Below are 19,104 nucleotides of genomic sequence, written 5' to 3' on the forward strand. Positions count from 1 at the left end.
GCGCGGGTGCGCCTGCGCGTTGCACGCACGTATTCCCGAGATTTGATATGCACCAGGGAGAAGCACTTCACCACCAACGGTTTCTTCTACGTAGAACACGGCTCACGTTCTTCGGTTTGTTTTTCGCTTGTCGCACCTCGGGTAAGCGTGATGACGAGGGGAACGAAGAGGCGCGCGCTCCTCCTGCTGGTTGTGTGTCATCCAGCGACTCGCCCCCTCGCGCACTTACACATTCCGTTCATTCCCCTTCTGGCTTGACTTCCCTTTTCGTTTCGTCTGTGGCAACACTGCCTCGAACCCGCCACCAGCGCTGGCCCGGCTACAGCCGACACATCAGCGGAGTAAGGATGCATGCCAAATACTTTGCTGTCAAGCAGACGGGCACAAAAGAACGCGCCTCTCCGTCTTGTCATCATCTCCTCGCTCGTGCTGTATTGCGATATTGGGATGAAGAGAAGGAGGGAAGGGGGGGGGGCATGAATGGCCTTTGTGAGTTTGCATGTTAGTGACCGGACCTCGGTATTTTTTTTTGTGCAACAGAAGACTGTCACGAGGGAAGCGAGGATTGCGTTTAAGGCAGGCAGTGGCGTTCGCGGTGATTCCTCCGACTAACAAGGAAATAAAAGAAAGGACGAACAACCCTGTCATCGCGGAAGCCTCGACTAGGCAAATTGAAAGGAGCACTTAGTTGGAGGTGTCTCCACTGAGGGAGGAGAAGGAGTGTGTGTGTGTGTGTGTGTGTGTGTGCGTGTGTGTGTATGCGTGTTACCTGCTCAGCCCCACACAAAATAAAATACGCAACGAGCAGAGAGAACTCCACAAAGAAGGGAGGAACAACACACAACAGTGAGGAAAACATGTGCGACACACACACACAATCACAACCGCATACGCACACATATACATGTAAAATACTTTTCTGCATGCGGCTGTGTTCTTCACGGTGAGCTCTCACACGTGAAAAAAAAAACAAGACGCTCTCCCTCTCCCTCCCTCCTGTCCTTCACGCAAACCTTCCCTCCCCCCACCACACACACACGAAAGCTTTTTTATTGTGGTCGGTCGGTTCATCTATTTCAGGTTGTTCCAGTGTGCTGTCGTCGGGTGAGCACACAAATAAAAAAAGGCCGTCAGCGCCTGCGCCGCGGCAAGGGAGTGAGGGAGGGGGAGAGGTGGAGCAGGCGAAGCCGGCAAACAACAAAACTAAACGGCAAGGCTGCCGTGCCGCCCCTCTTCGCCGTCACAAATCGAAAGAACAAAGGAAAAGGAGGAAAAGCAGAGGAAGAAAATAGCGTGCTCGGAGGCGAGATCTCCGCCCCTCCCTCACCATGTTGCAATAAAACTGCGTGTCTGTCTCGATGCCGCATCCGTCCCGTCAGCGGCACACACACACACACACCGCCGCAGGAACTCGGTGCTGCTTCACTTCCTGTTCCCGACCTAAAAGTACCGACAAGAATGATTTTCATTCGGGCATTCGCTTTGACCGATCAGCCCGCGAACGAGGTACGAGAGGTTCGCCCTGCCATCCTTGCAGCATCTCCCACCAACGTCGTGGACACACTCGTGAAAAAGGGGAGGGTGAAGGGGAGGAGGGGAGTGGGGGGGGGGTGAAAGGTAAAGCGGAGCTAACTTCTAGAGCATACACACACACGCACACACACGCATACGAACAAGCAATGGTAGTCAGCATCAAAATATATATATATATAAAGATACAGATATCATCGAGACAAGAAAACGGGAATGGCAGCACAGTGGAACGCACATTATGATGAGCACGTTATTGAAATTTGAACAAAAAGTAGAAGAGACCCACCACGCCTTCCGCGGGAACGTCCATCGTGGTGCTTCCCGGCGGCCTCGCAGGTCGCCTCACAGCCGCACACATCATGCCAGTCGTCGTATTGTGCGTCGCCCTCGCGGTGGCTCTCAGGCTCACCGCACCAGTAGGCAGTGTGAGGGCCGCAGGGGGGAGGGCGGATGCGCGCAAGCCACGCTGACAGCTCGCCCTCACCGTATGGAGCATGCAAACGTGCTCACTGTCGCGGGTCGCTCCGACGCAGCGCCGTCCAGGACCTGACCGCCGACATCTGCAGCGACGACGCACTCTGACCCCCCACGTCCTAGTCACCGGGACCCTGTCACCGCCAGGAGTGGTGCAGCATTGGCAGGGGATGGGGAGAGGGTGCGCTGGGCCCTGCGATGCCACGCGCTGTGGTGCGCCCGCTTCCCGTCATGGGGGCTACGGAGAACCCCTCACACAAAACGAAATGAGAAGTCTAGAGGCATTCGGGCGCCACACTCATGAAGCGAGGGATGCCGTGCCACTAATGATGCGAAGCAGCGTGAGAGGGGAGAAAGACAAGATCAGCAGCACAGCTACCGTGCTGCGATACGAGCGCTGTCTCGCGGACAACGCACTGCGGTCTGTGCAGAACGGCGATGGAATCGTGATGAGAAGGAAAAAACGAAGGCACGCAGATGAGCGCCGATGCGCTTGGCGTGCAGGAGAGACGTGCACGTGCCCCCCCCTCCCAAGCACAGAAAGAGGGACATCGGGAGATACGAAGTCACTGACGCAAGCACCACCGCCAGACGTGCGGACAGCGGCGGGTGCAGCAATGCACGCATGCAAAACAAAAAAGGAAACGGAAATAAGGGGACGTCACCGCAAGCGCCTAGCGCAACACGCAAGAACACCAAAAGCACGGGAGAGGCACACGCACAGCAAAGAAACCAACGATGAAGGGGGGGGGCGCCACCATGTGCCGCAAGGACGGAGAATGGAGATGGGGGAGAGGGGCCGCAAGACACAGCGTCAGATGGAAAACTAGCGAAGTCCCGGTAAGATATCGTCGTCAGTGGCGGCGAGAGAAAAGATATTCTGCACATGGCCGTCACGATCCGCACTGCCGCTGCCACTGCCACTGCCACCGCCGCTCTCGCTGGTGCCGCCATCCGAAGCGGCGGCGAAGTCGTACCCGTTCCAGTTGTCGCGAGCGTCGGCAGACGCGCGGGCGGCAGCTCTCACGCTTCTGCCGTCGTTGTGCGAGACAGCGTCGCGAATGTGTTGACCCATGCTTACCACCACGCCCCACAGTTGATGCACTGTTGCAGCCGTACTGTCGCGCCCGAACGATGACGGCTCCGCAGGGTCGCCTCCGTCGTCATTATCATACGGATCGTCCAAGATGCCGCCGTAGGCGTCCAGCTCCGCTCCCTCCCCACGTGCCGCGCGCGCGACACGCTCCCGCAGACGACGGTAGTACACAGTCAGAACTCCCAGTCCAGCTAGCACGAGCCCGAGAATCACGAGAAGGACCACCACCGTTTTGCGAGAGGCACCCCTGCCAGCGGTACCGCCCGACGGATCGCACGGACGCGGCTGCACGACGGGCAGCGGAAAGGCACCTGGTGTGCAGTTGGCGCGGTCGGGTAGAAGTGTGTAGACACCCTCCTGTGTCTTTGTTACTGGGTCGCACTCCAGCCAGCGCACGGTGTAGGAGTCGAGGGTGCACTCGGTGCACTTCACAACAATCGGTTCCGGCGGCACGTAGCCGCCGACGCAGCTCATACTTTCCGTGCGTAAGGCGTAGTACACCCGCCGCGTCTTTGCGGGGGGATCATTGCAGCTCGTCTCCACCTTTTCATAGCTTTCGTTTGTGCAGAGGGGGCATGCATAGGCCGAGCGCCACCGAAGGACAAGGTTCTCATAGTTCTCGCCCGCGTACTGCAGCGTGCCGAACTTTGGCTCATCGGCTCTCGTGCTGCACTCCAGCTCGACAAACGCCATGTAGTTGGACTTTACGTCGTAGACCCAGTCATCCGCGGAGGTATCGAAGCCGTAGAAGGTGTATGGGCTGCCCAACTGCGTCACCAGGTAGAGATGCCGACCGACCTCCATGTGCGTAGTGGCGTCGCCAAAGTGGTGCCCGCTGGTGGCTGAAGTGCGCTGACACACGTACGCGCTAGAGGAGATGTTGCGGCCGCGCGCTGAAGGCACGCACAGCCGATCGCGCGTGATCGGGGTGAGAGCAGAGTCCCTCTCGGAGGTGGCCCGGGCATCTCGGACGGGGAGCGGGTCGCATGGAGAGTAATAGAGGCGGGGGACACCGGCCTCGTCGGCCTCCTCGACCGTCATGTTGGACAGGGATGTGTTAATTGGCAATACGTACCCCACCGACGTATTCAAGACGACACCTCGCAGCTCGCTGAAGTTGTACAGCATGCCGTGTCGTTTGAACACGCAGCCGGAGCTGCAGCCCGTGTGGTCTGCGTTTGCGACCGTGTTGCTCGGGCACGGAAGGCATGTCGTGAAGCCGTATCCGGGAGCGTAGGTGTTGCCGATGCAGGGCTCGCACCGGTGGGCTTGTAATGAGGGTTGCACGGCGCCAGGTGAGCACGGAGTCATCTTCGCCGCGCGTGATGGGCAGCTAAACCCAGCTCGGCAGGGTTGGCACTTCTGCACACCGCCCGATAGATCGCCAAACACTTCCAGGCCCACGATTACGACTGAGATCGGGTTTGATGTGAAGGCGAGCTCCTCCACGATCCAGCTTAAGCGGTGCTGCATGCCACGGAGCGTCGAGTCGGAACCGCTGGCAGGAAGTGCCGTATCCACGTAGTACGGCACACGAATGGAGTAAAACATCGAGTCCATTCCCCCCGTCTGAGTCGCAAAAGTTCGGGCCAGATATTCGGCGTCATCGTCCACGATGACCCGCACGTTCAATGTTGTCCGCCAATCCATCCTTTGCACGTACTTGCCCTCAGCATTGATATAAGCGAAGGTGATGTTCGCCCAGCCGTCTTCCTCGGCATGGAAGGTGTAGGTGAGGGTGGCCAGCGAGTAGGTCGAGCTGGCAAGGTGTTCTTGTCGAATGCCGATCAGTGTATTGTCCTCGTCAGCGAACGGAAGCCCCACAAGCTCGAACCCTTTCCCTTCCTCCTTTTGGCAGCGGCTCGCAGAGCCTGTGCAGTAGGTGCGCGACAGCGAGATCCCTGGCAGCGCCATCACATCACCGCCGAGGCCGTCAAAGCCACTGCTGTACACCAGCTTGGGTATGGCGGCCGTCCCCAATGGACACACTTCGCACCTATCGCCTAACAGGTACTCCCCCGCAGGACAACTAACACACGCCCCGCGAGCTCGACTGTCTGCATGCCGCATGCCCGGCAGACATGCCGCGCAATCGACCCTCGTCGCCGTCGGCCTGCTGCCCTCCACTTCAACACAGTCTGCGCCCTCGTACTTGACCCAGCTCCGCAGTCGCGTGTTGTCACTCAGGCGGCAGCTGCCGTACTGCGCAATGTAGTCGCCCCCCGTGCACGCGCGCATGGGGGTGCAGTTACCAGCGCCCTCTCGCGATGATGTGTTCGGCGGGCACTGGAGACACTGCGTATCGCCCTCTCCCCGATATGTGTTCCGTGGACATCGAACGCACTGGGATGCGCCAACACCACCGCTGCCATCCCTGGCCGTCCACTGCCCGGGTGGACAGCTGACGCACTGCATCTCTGCCACTGTCTTGCACGTACCTTTGACGACAATGTTGCGTAACAGCGCCCGGTCATTCACGCCGGTGAGCTCCTCGCCGTAGAATGGGCCGGTGCTGTCCTTCACGTAGTCAAACAGAACCTGGGTGACACCCTGCGGCAGCATTATGGAGGCGTGATACCAGTCGCGGTGTACCCCCGTGGCGAAAAACCGGTAGTTACCGACCTCCGTGTCCGGGTTTCTGACAATGCTGTAATTCAGGCGCAGCACGAGTCCATCGTACGCTTCTTCAGACGAGATTGAGTAATCGAACTCGAGCGAACCGCTGCTCTCAATGACGTCCACTAAGAAGTCCAGCGTGGACTCCACCGACTCGTCGATCGTACCCCACTGCGTCATGGAACGGTTCTCGGTCGGCTGCACACCTGAGGAGATCACCGTTCCATAAGTATCCTCCACGGCGCTCCACGACGCACACGGCTCCGGAGTGCAGTACGTTCTCACGCCTTCCGGCAAGGGGTCAAAGGTCACGTAGCGGGTCGTGTATGAGGAGTAGGTGCCGGCTGGACACAGGGCACACTCAAGCGTCAGCGGGTCCAGGCGGTAACCATCTGTGCAGTCGTAGCAAGCAGTGGTGCGTGGGGGTGGCACGAAAAGATTCCCCTGTTCGCAACCCGCGTCGCTGCTGATGTAGGACAGGACGGTCAGCTTGCCCGTCTGCCTATCACACGGCGAGAAGAAGTGTATGATATCCGCGCTTGTGCACAGGCGGGCTGCAGCGCCACAAGCCACGTGCATCAGCAACAGCACTGCCACGGTTGGCACAGCCAACGTGGATGCGTTGCCACGCCGGAAGCCCGTCAGAAACGCACTTCCCCCTCTTTGCCGCATCTGACCACCGTAACCCAAATATCGAGTAAATATGGCGGGGTAGAACAGCGAGTAAGGCGGTGGCAAACACCGATGTGTGCCTTTGCTGTTTTTCGCCTCCGTGCGTCGACAGAGAGAGAAGAGCGCGTGCTCTGCACCTTGGGTGCCGCAAAGTCAGTCGATCAGAGGCGTCGAGAGGCAGCTATACAAGACCACCACTAGCACGACGAGCAGCAGCAGGATAGGAAGATCCTCCGACACACACACGCACACACACACACACACACGGCCGGCGCAGAATTTGATGGCGATAAATCGAAAGAAAGAGGAAGAGGCAGGCGGGCACGTAAGCTGACGAGACAGAGTACCGCTAAAACAAGCTCCCACACTCACGCACTGAGAGACAGAGACAGATGTCGAAAAAGAAACGGAAAGGTGAAGATAACGAGGAACAGCAAAGGCAAGGAGTGGGTGCGTGGTTAGCAAACCCTGGAGAGAGAGAGAGAGGAGGAAAAGTATGCCCGAGGCAGCAGCAGCAGCAGCAATGTGGATGATTCGTCGCTCCACCTTGTGAAACGGAAAGTCACAGAGAGAAAGAGAGAGAGACGAAACTCAACCGAACGCACAGCAATACGCTCACAGAGAAGGTAGAGAGCAGATGCTCGACACCCCGAAACCAAAGCACACGAAATAGAGAGACAAATAAAGAAATATACATATATATATATAGAGAGAGAGAGAGGGAGGGAGAGAGAGAGGCGCGCGAAGAGGGCTTCCAGCACGCAACCACGTAGTCCGCGCGGCACAGCGCCCCAACGTGACAGCCTGGGAGGCAGAGAAAACGACCGTAAAGAAGCGATGGTGGCGGTACAGGAAGAGGAGGCGCCAGCGAGACTCACGTGCGCAGTCTCTCCTGATCACACAGTCACCTAGATGGACCTCGTCTCGTCTCGGCCAAGTTCCGAGTACTTTCGAGTATTCCCTCCCCTATCAAACATAAACAACGCGAATAAACAAAGTGGTACCGCGCACGTCAGAAGAGGGAGGTAAGCAACGTCAAGACTGCCAGGATACGCAAACCTCGCCACACATGCCCACACTCGCGAAGAGAGGGGGAGGCGGGGGAGGGCGGGGGCTGCTGAAGATCACGAGAAGCGAACAGAGCTACGCTTCGAAAGCGGTAATCTGCGTACTGCCGATGGAAAGCTGCGCATGGCCCATGATAATCATGCGCGGCACATGTAGAGACAGTGCCCATGAAGGCGCACCGTTTGGCACAGCAACGGGAAGGCCCACGACACACCCAACAGCACAACCGCGAATGTGCAGAGGAGGCACGAGCGAGACAGACAACAGTCCAGGAAAGATAGATTGACGGTGCAGCAGCAACGAAAGGGAGAGAATCGCATTGTGTTGAAGGGGGAAAGAAAAACAGTACGAAGACTTGGTCATGATCGCCCACCCGGCTCCCATCATCTCCATCCTGAGAAATACATCCTCCCCGTCCCGGAAAAACATTCAAAGAGACTCCGCGTGCTCAGCCTTACGGCAAGGAGCAGAAACGCGGGATGGCGACGGTAACTCGCAAATGTGTCCAACGTGCGAAACCGAGCGTCGACGCGAGACTCACACATCCCCTGCGGCCTTTCGTTCTTCTCTTTGAAATGGCTTTGCCTCCAACAGGTACACGTTTCGAGGCGGCACGCAGCAAGCGCCCCGCCACACATCACCGCGCCATGAGGAACCCATGAGACATCCACGCAACCGAAACGTTTTCGTCAAAAACACGACATTTGTTTCCCCGTTCACCACCGGCGCATTAGCCGATTCCATATACGCACGGAGACACATCCTACCGCCACCTCAAACCCGTTCTCTTCCTCCCCGACGGCCCTCGCCACAACTCACATCTCAGACTCAAAGATTCCTGCTTCAACGACTCGACCGAACCCAACGCTGAAGCGCGTCGCTCGTCGCACTCATGCGTGTCCATTCTACCACCCCACGCTGAGACACGCACTCCGTCACAACCACCCCACGGGACTCGAAAGCGTTCAGCTCCACTTCCAATGTACGCGGTGACAACAAACCTAGAGAGCCAAAACGTGACACCCTGAAACGTCGAGATCGTTTCTCCTCCCGTTCTAACAAGGCGCGCACATCCTCCTCTTCCTCACATAAACAAATCACACTTGAAGACAACGACCCGAAAACTCGCAAACAACTACCGTCTCCGCCATCATCCATTTCAACCGGGCTGCGACAGCTATATACAGAACCCCCACCTTCCCATACACGCCTCATGCACTCCTCCGACGCAACGCACGCGCGCTCCCGCTCGGCGCGCTCGGCACAGCCTCCGCCATGTCCGCGGCGCTGTCCTCCGCCAGCTGCGCCAACGCGTCCGCCGCCTTCGCAGCAACGCCGGGGAAAAGGTGGGGATGCGCGGTCACGAAAGGATCAGCATTGGGTGTCGGAAAGGGGGTAAAGGCAACGGAATTCAGAGTGTGGGTTGTTCGAGGGGTTTCTCGGGGAAACCCTTGTGTAGAGGTAGCAGGCTGATGCGATTCAGCGAAGTGCTTGTTTTGCCTTCCGTCACATTGTGTTGTCGGTGAAGGCAAGTCGTGGTCTCAGTGGCAGAGTTTCTCTGAGCTTTGTTGGGAAGATGTGACAGTGTTTGGGGGCGGCGGTTTCGCCGCGACATTCCCGTTGAGGCTGGCGGGCGATACGTGGGTCTCCCGTGTAACATCTGTGGAGGGTGTGCCCGAGTCAACGATTAGGTGCTTGGCCACCGGTGAGTCATGATATTCGGCACTTCCTAGTCTTTTGCGGATGTATAACCTCCGCTGATCACCGTCGATGTCTTTTGTGGCAAGCCGTGATGCTGCTGTCGGCTGTGCTGCTCGTATACGCCTTTCACGGTCTCGCAGGAGACGTGGTTTGGTGCAGTCACGCAAGATCAGCGGAAGCTCCTTGAGTTCGTCAACGAGCAGTCTTGAGTACGCAGCACTGATGGCAGTATCGAACCGAAGGACGGAGTTCTTGGGAAAGAACCCCGCGTCCGTGCTGCCGCTTGACGCCCGTTAAGGATGTAAGAAGTTTGGTTACGTTGTAAGAAGAACGTATGTGTGTATGTGTGTGTGTGTGTGTGTGTGCGTACCCTCGGCGAGGAAGACGCACAGACACACAAGGGCAGCGCAGGAAGGCTGCTGGCAGCGGATGAGTGTAATCAATCAACAAAAAAGTAAAGAGTTTACTGCGGATGCTCTATAAACGGGAGGAGCCTCTCCCCTCTCCGCCCTTCCGTCGATCAGTGAGGTCGCGACTTTTCAAGGACGAACGCAGGGGTGAGCGCAGAACCAAGAGCGACGAGAGACGGCGTGTAGGAGCGCGCCCCGCCCTGTCGTCGGGTGGCGTTGGCCTGGTGTGTGCTGTGAATGGACAGAGCGTTCTCTCGTGGGATGTGTTGGGGTGTCCAACGCACGCCTTTATGTGTCTTTCGCCTTTTCTCTGAGGTGAGCCGATGATGGCTCGGCGATACCTCCGTCCTGCGCCCTCTCTGATCGCCTTCCGCACGTGACCGCGCGTCGCTTGCGTGAGAGCGTCGCAAAGGAGGTGGTGGTGGTGGTGCTGCTGCTGCGCAGCGTCTCGTTGTTGTCCAGCAGAGATGGGAAGAGAGACAAGAAAAGGGATGTGCGGGGTGCGGGGTCCAACACAGACGCCGGTGCGTCTGCGCACGTGTGTATGGACGTGTGCGTGCTCTGGGTGGCCTCTCGTTTGCGTCTTGTGTGCAACGACGCCCCGAATGAGTTTCGCATGCACGGGTGGTCCCCACCTCAGTGGTGGGACGTGCGCACGGCAACCCTTCGCGGAAAACAAGAACAGGGGCCGCCACCGCCGCCGTACACACACACACACACACCAACACCCTTTTCACCTCTGCAAGGTACGGCTGTAGAAAATCAACCAGGATGTCCATGAAAATCCTCAGGCAGATCACGTCTGTTTCGTCGGCAAGCGTACGGAGCTACAAGACCGGCCACGCCTTCGCGTACGCACGCACCTCAGCAAGGACATGGGAGAGAAAACGGGATCTGGTAGGGGATGGGATAGAGAGGGGGTTGAACACGGAACGGGGAGAAGAAATAGCGGGTGTGTGCGTGTGCGTTGTGCCATACACGAAGCGAAACACAGCCGCGCTTAAGACCAGAAAAGAACGACAACGATGCGAGAGAGAGAGAGAGAGACAGTAGTAGAAGAAACGACAGTGGTCGTGGAAAGGAGTAATGTGCCGTCCCGTGTGGCACTGCAGTAGCAGCACTAGCGGCCGTGGCGCCGCGCTCCCCTTGCCCCCGAAGCCTATGCGTTTATGAGGGGCCCCGTTCTCTTTTCGCGTCGCGTAAGGTGCTGGGGTGCGCACCGCGCATTGCCCTCTCGATCCGGCAAGAGACATGCGCATACACACAAGCACGCAAACTCCTCTACAGAGCGAGGCGACGCACGATCCCACCACAGACTCGTTATTTTCGTTACCTACGGCCGACAGCGTCATCGTGTCGAGCCATGTGTGCGCCCTGCGCGTGCTCCTGTGACCCAAAGGGCAGCAGGACGACACGCACACGCATGGAGGCACGAACATGTAGCCCCTCTCACTGCGAATCTGCTTTTCTGTGCATGTGTGTGTGGGGGGGGGGCACGGCGCACACTGGTAGATGCCGGTGCACGCCTGAGTTCGTGGACCGGTCCCTACGTCGCCGCCTCTCGTGCTCGTGCTCACGTTGCGCTTGCTGCTTTGTTTTCGGTTTTGTTTTGTTTTCGTAGTCATCGGAATTTTGCGAAGGCGGTGGGGGCCTGAACACGCAAAAGGGGGAAATAATAATAAACCAAAACCAAAACCAACGAAAAGAAAAGAGGGTTCACGCAAGGAGAAGGAGCACACAATCCACCAAAAAAAAAAACACAGTCTCGGGTCATCGTGTGCGCCAGCTTCTTTGTTTTTTTTTTTGGCCGCTCGCCTGCGTGCCCACGACTCGCGCGCCCCGCACGGGAGATAAAGACGGCAAGCGCGAAGGCGGCGGCGAAGGCACAGAGGTGGGCAGCGTTTGCGTGAATAAAGAGCGACGCTCTCCTGCGCGCGCACCCCTTTCGTGACCCGCTCAAGTACACAAAGGCCGCCTACTTGATCGGGATGAAGCGAGAGGAGTGTGTGGCACCCACGCCAGGGCGACCGTGCAGCACCGGGCGGTAGCTCATCGAGAACTCGCCGAGGTAGTGACCGATCATCTCACCCTTGATCTCCACAGCGTTGAACTGGTGGCCGTTGTAGATCGCCACCACGGACCCCACCATCTCCGGTGTGATCACCACATCGCGCAGGTGCGTCTTTACAGCCTTCGGCTTCTCGCCAACCTTCACGTGCTTCTTCGCCTCGCGCAGGCGCTTCAGCAGCACGGGTGGGCGGCGGTCCGCGTGGCGGTTCATGTTGCGGCGCGCGCGCGCGTGCACCAGCGCCTTGAACTCCTCCTCGCTCAGCGCAAGCAGGGGGTCGATCTCAAGCCCACGGTACGTGAACTTGTGGAACGTGCGCTCCTTCTTGAGCTGCTCGTAGCGCTCAGCGGTGATGTTGGACGCCATTCTCGAGACGGCAGACGGATGACTAGCAGCATGGCCAACGAGAGCGTAGAGGGAGCAACAGTCAGTTGCAGTGGTTAGGGGAATGTTGGTGAAGGCGTTTGATGTGTCGTCGTCGTCGGTGTGTGTATATGTGCGTGCGTGCGTAGGCCGCACAGCGAGGCGATGGGTTCCCGGGTATCATTGGCAAAACATGAAAATAGCAGCAGCAAAAACAAGAAACAGAGAGCGACGTGAGCACGACACAAGCATGCGGGGATCAAGTACAGCGTCATGAGAGAAAAGGAGAGACGGAGACGCCACACGTACACATACGCACACAGAAAGCAAACGCCTGCGTGTTGACAAGAGAAGTGGGTCGTGTTCCTGGCGAACGTTTCCCGACGCCGCGGCACCCCACCCGGTTGACTGGCAAGACAACAGGAGAGAGGTGTGACGTGGGAGAGGGGAGGGGCCGGCGCAAGAGGAGCGCATCACTTTACACGCTGCCATGCGTAGAGACGCGACATCAGTGCCCACATGACGATGGAGAGACCACGGCTGCACAGTAGCGTCCACAAGCACATATACACATATAGTTCGCTTGGCGTTTTCGGAGCACATCGTTCCAACTCTAGCATCTCAACTGCGAAGTGATGGTTGCCTTAGAGTGATGCCGCAAGTACGCGCGGCTGAGTCTATGTTCATCAACGCGCTAGGCAGCACACCGGGTCCTGAGATACCTCGCGCTGAGGTGCGGCCGCTTCCCGTCATGAAGGCAGAGGGGCAGCACTCGGCAAAAGCACCTTAAGCCCGCAGAGAAACGAGGTGACAGGCACACAAACGCCGTGGAAGCTCCAACGCACAGCGATAAGTTATACATCGTGTGTCAAGGCAACGCGCTCGCCTGCCTGGAGGTGTGCATGGTTATGCTCGCATGCAGCGTCACACGCGCATGCGCATGCGCGATGAAAATGAGGCGCCATCACAAAGAGAAGCGACCTTGAAAATGGCCGAGGAGAAAGCACTAGTGTGGTGCAGCCTCCTCATACGCTACCAGCGGCGGCAGCGTCGGGGCAACTGACGCAGCCGTCGTTGTTTCCTGCTCCTGCTCGTCAGGTTGAAAGATTTGCCATGGAAGGGTGGGCAAGGTGCAACGCAGCGCGTGCCGGAGGCTGTACCACTCCACCAGGTTGCCTTCCTCCGACGCCGCTAGCAGCGCCTTGGCAGTGCCGCTCCATAGGGCATCATCGCTCTCCGCTGCGCCAACGCGGCCTCCTTCGAACGAGAGTGAGCTTGCCTGGCCACCCTTCCCCTTATTGCTGCGCTTGACCTGCGGGGACCGTCGCGCCTTGGTTTTGGAGTTTTCCCTGCTGCCCTGCACAGGGGGTTGCCCGCTGCGGCGCGTTGCCACCGTCTCTTGCGTGGTCGTCCGCCTCCCACCCTTCTTGGCACTGTTTTTGTCGAGGCCATTCCCACGGCTGCTAGCGGAAGCGGTGTTGCGGAGAGTCGCGTCAGCCTCGTGCGGCGAGTCTGCCCTCGGCTCCTCATCGCCGTCGCCCGGCCCCCCAGACTCACCGAGCCACGCGGCGTTTTTGCCGCGGAAGGGAAAGTGGGTAGACGTCTTGAAGTGCGGCAGCCCCTGCACCACCTTGTCCACCATGCGTGTCGCAACGTGCCGGTCCTCCGTCTGCTTGTCCTTGAGCACATTCTTGCGCGACTCTAGCAGGTTCATGTAGTCCTTCGTCAAGCCGTGTACGCCGAGCAAATCTGCCGCCTCGGGCCTGAGCTTCGCCCCTGCACGGGCCGCCGCAGAGATGCAACCAAACGTGGCGCGCGTAAGAGAGTTGTCGTCGCCCGTCCCCGTCGATCCGACGAGGGCAGCGTGGATGCCCTCTTCACGCGTCACTTCGTCCAGCGCCGCCAGCGCCGCCTTTGCGCGAGGAAGAGGAAGCAGGTAGAGGCCAAGCACCACCTCGCTCTCCTCCACCAGCGGGCACAACGCGGCTTCGATGCGGATGTAGAGGCCTTCCAGCGTGTCGTGGACGAGGTGGCGGCAGAAGCGTATGATGCACGTGGCCCCTATGGGAGGAAGCATCGACGGTGGCGAGGAAGCTGTGAACGACTTCGGCAGTGGCACTTCGTGGGTGATCAAGGACGACGGAAGCGGCGTCCGTATCGTCTGCTTCGCCGCTGCTGCCGCAGCCGTGTTGTCCGCTGCGCAGCCGACCACGGCCCGCATCGTGCCTTTCTCTAACGAGGCGGTAAGTGATTCTCGCGTGCAGTACGTCTCATCAGCGAAGAGAGCTACCGAGCCGAGGGTGCCACCGTATAGCGGCATGTGGTTCGCCTCGAAGGTCTGTGCCACCGCCTGGACGGCGCGCAGCCCGACTTTGGCGTCCATGTCGGACACGGATCGCACTACTGCCTTCACCAGCCGCGAGTATGCAAAGCGGCGAGTGCCGTCGCTGTCCAGCCCCTCGATGCGCCGCCGCAGTCGGCCGAGCACCGTCTCCATCAAATCGAACGTCTCCATGGGCACCTGGCCATCGACCAGCTTGAGGAACAGCTCGCAGAGCGGCTGCGACGGTTGGTAGCGCACCGCCGCGTACCACAGGTTGTACGTGAAACGCGCCAACTCGAACTCCACGATCGGGGCAGCCTCCTTCCACGGGCAGTCCTTCACCGTCAGTCGCTCGTCGGCTATCGGGGTCCGTTGCGATCCGGGGCCGTGCATGCCGTCACCCACGACGTCGCCGCTTTGGAGCGATTTGCTTTGGGACGGTGTGCTGCTTGTTTGGGGGAAGCGAAGCGCGACGGTGCCGGGCAACACGAGCGGCAGATGCGGTTGCGTGTTCTGCGGGGACAGGTTCGCCAGCACCTCGCGGGCGAACTGTGTGACCACGTAGCCGAATGGCGTGTTTTCCTCTGCCGCCGCCACATCCTCCTTTCCCGCGTCCAGTCGCGTCAACAGCACCTCACGGTGCTCGAAGAGCTGGTAGACGCGTGGGGCGAGCATCTTGTTATCCCGCACGAAACGTGCACGGCGACGAATCGCCTTGTAGCGTTTGAAAAAGTTGTACAGGATGCACGCCGCCTGGGTTTCCGTCCAGAAGTAGTTCGGCACGTCGGGGGCGATGAAGGTGCGCAGGAAGTGCGGAATCGACGGCCACGCGGAAACGGGGAACACCGGAATGGCGGCCGCCTCCGAGACCCGCTCCAGCATGCCACCGACCCCGCCACCGCTGACAGAGGTCTCGTTCCCTTCGTCGAGCCACGCTGACAGCGTGTGCAGCTGACGCGCACGCAGGAGGGCGGAGTTGAGCTGGTGCTTCATGTTGATCGACAAAGTGGAAAGCTCGGACAGGATGTTGGCGGTGGAATGGCGAAGGTCGATGCCGAGCTCCGTTTGCAAAGCCAGCGGCACCCCGCGCGGTCGCGGCGTCATCACGGCAATCTCGTTGCCCTGCTCATCCACCTGCCGCGCAAATCGCTTCTCGTGGATGTACGTGTACAAGTCCCGCACCTGCTCCTCCAGCTCTGACACAGTGAAGCTGAGGTCCAGATTCTGCTGCTTGAGCCCGGTAATGCGCATGCGGTAGGCGGAGTGGTCGTCGAAGGCGGAGTGCAGTAGCTCCTCCTGCAGCGTCAGGCGTGAGTTCACCAGCTCCTGCTTGGCAGCGGCCATGAACTTCACCGGCAGCTTGTGCGACTTGTTGCGACCGCCACGCACCCCACCGCCGCCGCTACTGCTGTCATCGTCGCCGTCGCCGTCGACGGTCGAGGCCTGAGGCACAAAAGATCGCTGCCCGTCCAACGACGTCTGGAACGCCATCATCTCCTCGCTGGCGGGGGGGAGATCGATGCGGTGGCGCGCTAGCACCTCCTCCAGCTGCTCAATGCGGAGGTTCAGCTGCTGATTGGTGTTGAACACAGACGCGATCAGGTGACGGAAGTCGCGGAACTGATCCTCCGTCTTCTCGCAAGTGTTCATGCGCTGCATCAGCTGCTCCTTCACCGCCATCAGCTCCACATCGCGCTCCTGACGCAGGGCGAAGGCGGCAGCGTGCTCCGCCTTTGCCTCCTCCTCTGCCTGCTTCCTCGCCCGCATGAGCTCGCGTATCTTCCCTTCGAAAAACGCTTCGAACTGCCCGTACAGCTCTCTCTCCTGATGCTGCAGCGCTTCTGCCTTCTCCGTGGCGGCGCGGCGCAGCGACGCAGCTACGTCCTCGATGTAGCGCTGCATCGGCTCCGCCACCTTGGCGAGGGGCGGGTACACGACAGGCAGGAGGGAGAGCGCCTTCTGAATGACCTTGTGTCGGCCCTCCATCGACGTGCCTCGCCCACCGCGCTGCTCGAGGAAGTCCTCGAGCTCACGCAAGTGCTCGGCCCGCACGGCGGCCGTGGTAGCCGTGGACCTCCATAGCGGTGTTGGTGTGTCGGTGCCTGTGAGTAACGAAGAAGGCGCGGCCGCTCCTGTTGCAACCGTAGATACCACTCGTCCGGTGTTGGTCACAGTCTCCTGTACGACAGTAGTGGAGCATGGCAGCGACCGAGACACGGCGAGACGAGGTACTGTACTCTTGCTAGTGCCGGCCCGAGCTGCGGCCGCCTCACCGGACTCGCGTGTCACGGATTCAACGAGGGAGTGCAATGTCGTTGGCGTGTTCCACGGCTGACCGTACATCGCCGGCGAAGCGGCAGCAGCCACGGGCGGAGAGCTGTCACCGAATCTGGTCGTCCCCTCCGTTGATGGGGCCGTCTTGTCCTGTGAACTTTTTGCCAGGGAAGCCGGGGACATGTGCGAACGTCCCAAGGACGGCGGCTGCTGCCGACACAGCGCCGGGAGAGCCTGCGGAGACGAACGCGAATGCATGTGAAAGGTAGCGTGCAAGTCAGATGGAATGTGCAGCGCGAAGAAGCCGAGAGAGTTGCGCCAAGTCACGCCCGAGGCGCCCCGCGCAGTGAGGTGGGGGGACGATGAGTGTACGTGGTGTTTCTCTCGGTGTACAGGTATAGAGACCGTCGGCCGTGCATGGCGAAGGTGCCTGCTGGAACGCGAATGGACGTGGGGCTGGGAGGCTCGTCGTCGTCCTCGGCGGCAGCGGCTAATGTGCGTGTGCGCGCGCCAGACAGAGAGAGAGAGAGATCACCGGCGTTCTCCTCACGCCAGCAGCGAAAATGGAAACGCAGAGAAAAAAAAAACGAAGACCAACCACGGCAATGGTGCCGCCAAAGTCAAGAGCGAGAGAAAGAGAGGGAGACGCGGATGGGATAAGCATGCGTCACTCAAACAAGACCGAAGCGTCCAGGGGCGCGATGTGCGTCTTCCTTGCGCGCTGCTTTCCCGCCCGCGCACGCCTGTACTTGTACGAGCTGGGGAGGAGCCAATAGCGAAAAAGAAGGCCGCCGCTCTATCCATACTTCTGTGCCCACCACCACACCGCCATCATCACTAGTACCCACGTTGAGGATGCACAGCAGCAGACCTCCAGCACAGAGATCACGTATTAGCTGCATACGCTCGCACTTGGACCTGCTCAGTGTTTTTTGTTTTTCTTCTTTTGTTTGCGTTATGCGTAGTAGTCCTGTTCGTGCTTACGTGGACTTCACAGACCACCGCCACTGTCGTTGCCGTCATCGGCCCACCCAAATATCGCAAGAGACGGTGGCACACGCAAAGACACGCACGTATTCTCTCCATGGCCGCTCTGGGGAAGGGTAAGAGGATGGTGTTGCATCACAATCATAACCGAAGAGCACAAAAACGTCAGAAAGGGGTAGAATGGAGAGGGAACAGGTCGCGTGTGTGTGTGTGTGTGTGTGTGTGTATGTGCATGTGTGTGTGTGCCTGCATGGTGGAATGCAGGCGGCAGACGACGGGGATGGACGTGCCTTGCGCGTGCGCACACGGAAGCCGTGTTTAGGTGATGCGATGGGGCGCTTAGTGACGACGTAGGAAGAAACGTGTCGGGGGTGGCGAGCGGGAAAAGCAGAGAGAGTGTAGCAGAGGCGATGCGGGCCCTGGGAGCGAGGGGGAGGATTGGGCAGTGTAGAAGGAAGAGCAGAGAATGCTAGGGTGGCCGTACCACCCCCTCGCCGACAACTGAGCCCTCTCCTCCCTGCCGCAGCACGTCACGCCCCCCCCCCCTCCCTACCCTCCTGCCTTGCAAGCCTGACACCTTCTCTTTTCATTCAAGACAAACTCTCAATGTCCCGGCTACGCCTTCTCCACACCAGCCGTGGAAGCAGTCTCTGGGACAGACTTTGGGATGGCATCCTTCAGCCACAGCTTCAGACGCACGGCGTCAGAGTGATCAAGGTAGTAGCGGGGCAGGTACTTTGTCTTGGCGAAGCCGAGGTTCAAGTAGAGTCCCAGGGCGCGAACGTTCGACGTTGGCGTCTCGAGATACACCTCGTCACAGCCCTTCGCGCGCATCAGTTCGACGGTGAGCGAGACGAGACGGCTGCCGAGGCGGTAGCCGCGGAACTTGGGCACCACGGCAAACATCGCCACGTAGCCGCGCAGCGGCATACCAGCGCCCTTGCGTGTCACACGCGACACTACCGCGCCGACCTTCTCGCCGACGACCGAATTATCGGGCTTGGTCTCACTCTCGACGCCGAATGCCGTGATGCAGAGGTCGGGCCAGCCAAAGACAAAGTACTGGTAAGTGAAGCTGCTGTACGGCTCCGTCAGTTCCGCGGTGAAGAGGTTTACGATAAAGTTCATTTCCGCGTCGCTGCCGCCAAACTGCTCATACCGGATGTACCTGTTCGGCGCCACCTCCTGCCATCCCTTTTCCTCCCCCGTCAACGGCACCGGCACGTTCACGTACTGCTCTTCCTGCGCAGTCGGCTGCTGCATCTGCGCCAGCAGCGCGTTGCGCATCTGCTCGCTCAGAACGTAGCTTTGACCATTCGCGCGACTCAGCGACTTATCCTCCTTCTGCTTCAGCTGCGACTTAGTGGTACCCTTCTTCGCCTTGCCCTCAATAGCCATGATCAAGGCGTCGATGGCGGCCTCGTCAAAGTTGTCGCGCTGCTTCGACGATTTCTGGTTCCTCTTGACGGCATTTTTTGGTGGCATTGCCCCCGGTGTGTCGGTATGGACCCGTTATAAA

The 19,104-nt window shown here is 59.3% G+C and overlaps 4 protein-coding genes across 4 annotated transcripts; all 4 read right to left on the reverse strand.

Annotated features, from left to right (window-relative positions):
- Positions 1-2,833: 2,833 nt before the first annotated feature.
- Positions 2,834-6,391, reverse strand: LMJF_22_0410 (conserved hypothetical protein; the record flags this gene model as incomplete). The annotated part of the gene is made up of 1 exon (XM_001683142.1): positions 2,834-6,391. The coding sequence occupies one exon, from the start codon at positions 6,389-6,391 to the stop codon at positions 2,834-2,836; it is 3,558 nt and encodes a 1,185-aa protein (XP_001683194.1).
- A 5,154-nt stretch (positions 6,392-11,545) lies between these two features.
- On the reverse strand, positions 11,546-12,004 carry LMJF_22_0420 (putative 40S ribosomal protein S15; the record flags this gene model as incomplete). Its single annotated transcript, XM_001683143.1, has 1 exon — positions 11,546-12,004. One exon carries the CDS (start codon positions 12,002-12,004, stop codon positions 11,546-11,548), a length of 459 nt encoding a protein of 152 aa, XP_001683195.1.
- A 1,003-nt stretch (positions 12,005-13,007) lies between these two features.
- Positions 13,008-16,667, reverse strand: LMJF_22_0440 (conserved hypothetical protein; the record flags this gene model as incomplete). Its single annotated transcript, XM_001683144.1, has 1 exon — positions 13,008-16,667. One exon carries the CDS (start codon positions 16,665-16,667, stop codon positions 13,008-13,010), a length of 3,660 nt encoding a protein of 1,219 aa, XP_001683196.1.
- Positions 16,668-18,200: 1,533 nt separating this feature from the next.
- Positions 18,201-19,070, reverse strand: LMJF_22_0450 (conserved hypothetical protein; the record flags this gene model as incomplete). Its single annotated transcript, XM_001683145.1, has 1 exon — positions 18,201-19,070. One exon carries the CDS (start codon positions 19,068-19,070, stop codon positions 18,201-18,203), a length of 870 nt encoding a protein of 289 aa, XP_001683197.1.
- Between the last annotated feature and the right edge of the window lie 34 nt (positions 19,071-19,104).

The sequence above is a fragment of the Leishmania major genome, chromosome 22 (genome assembly GCF_000002725.2).
Source record: "Leishmania major strain Friedlin complete genome, chromosome 22".
NCBI lineage: Eukaryota > Euglenozoa > Kinetoplastea > Trypanosomatida > Trypanosomatidae > Leishmania > Leishmania major.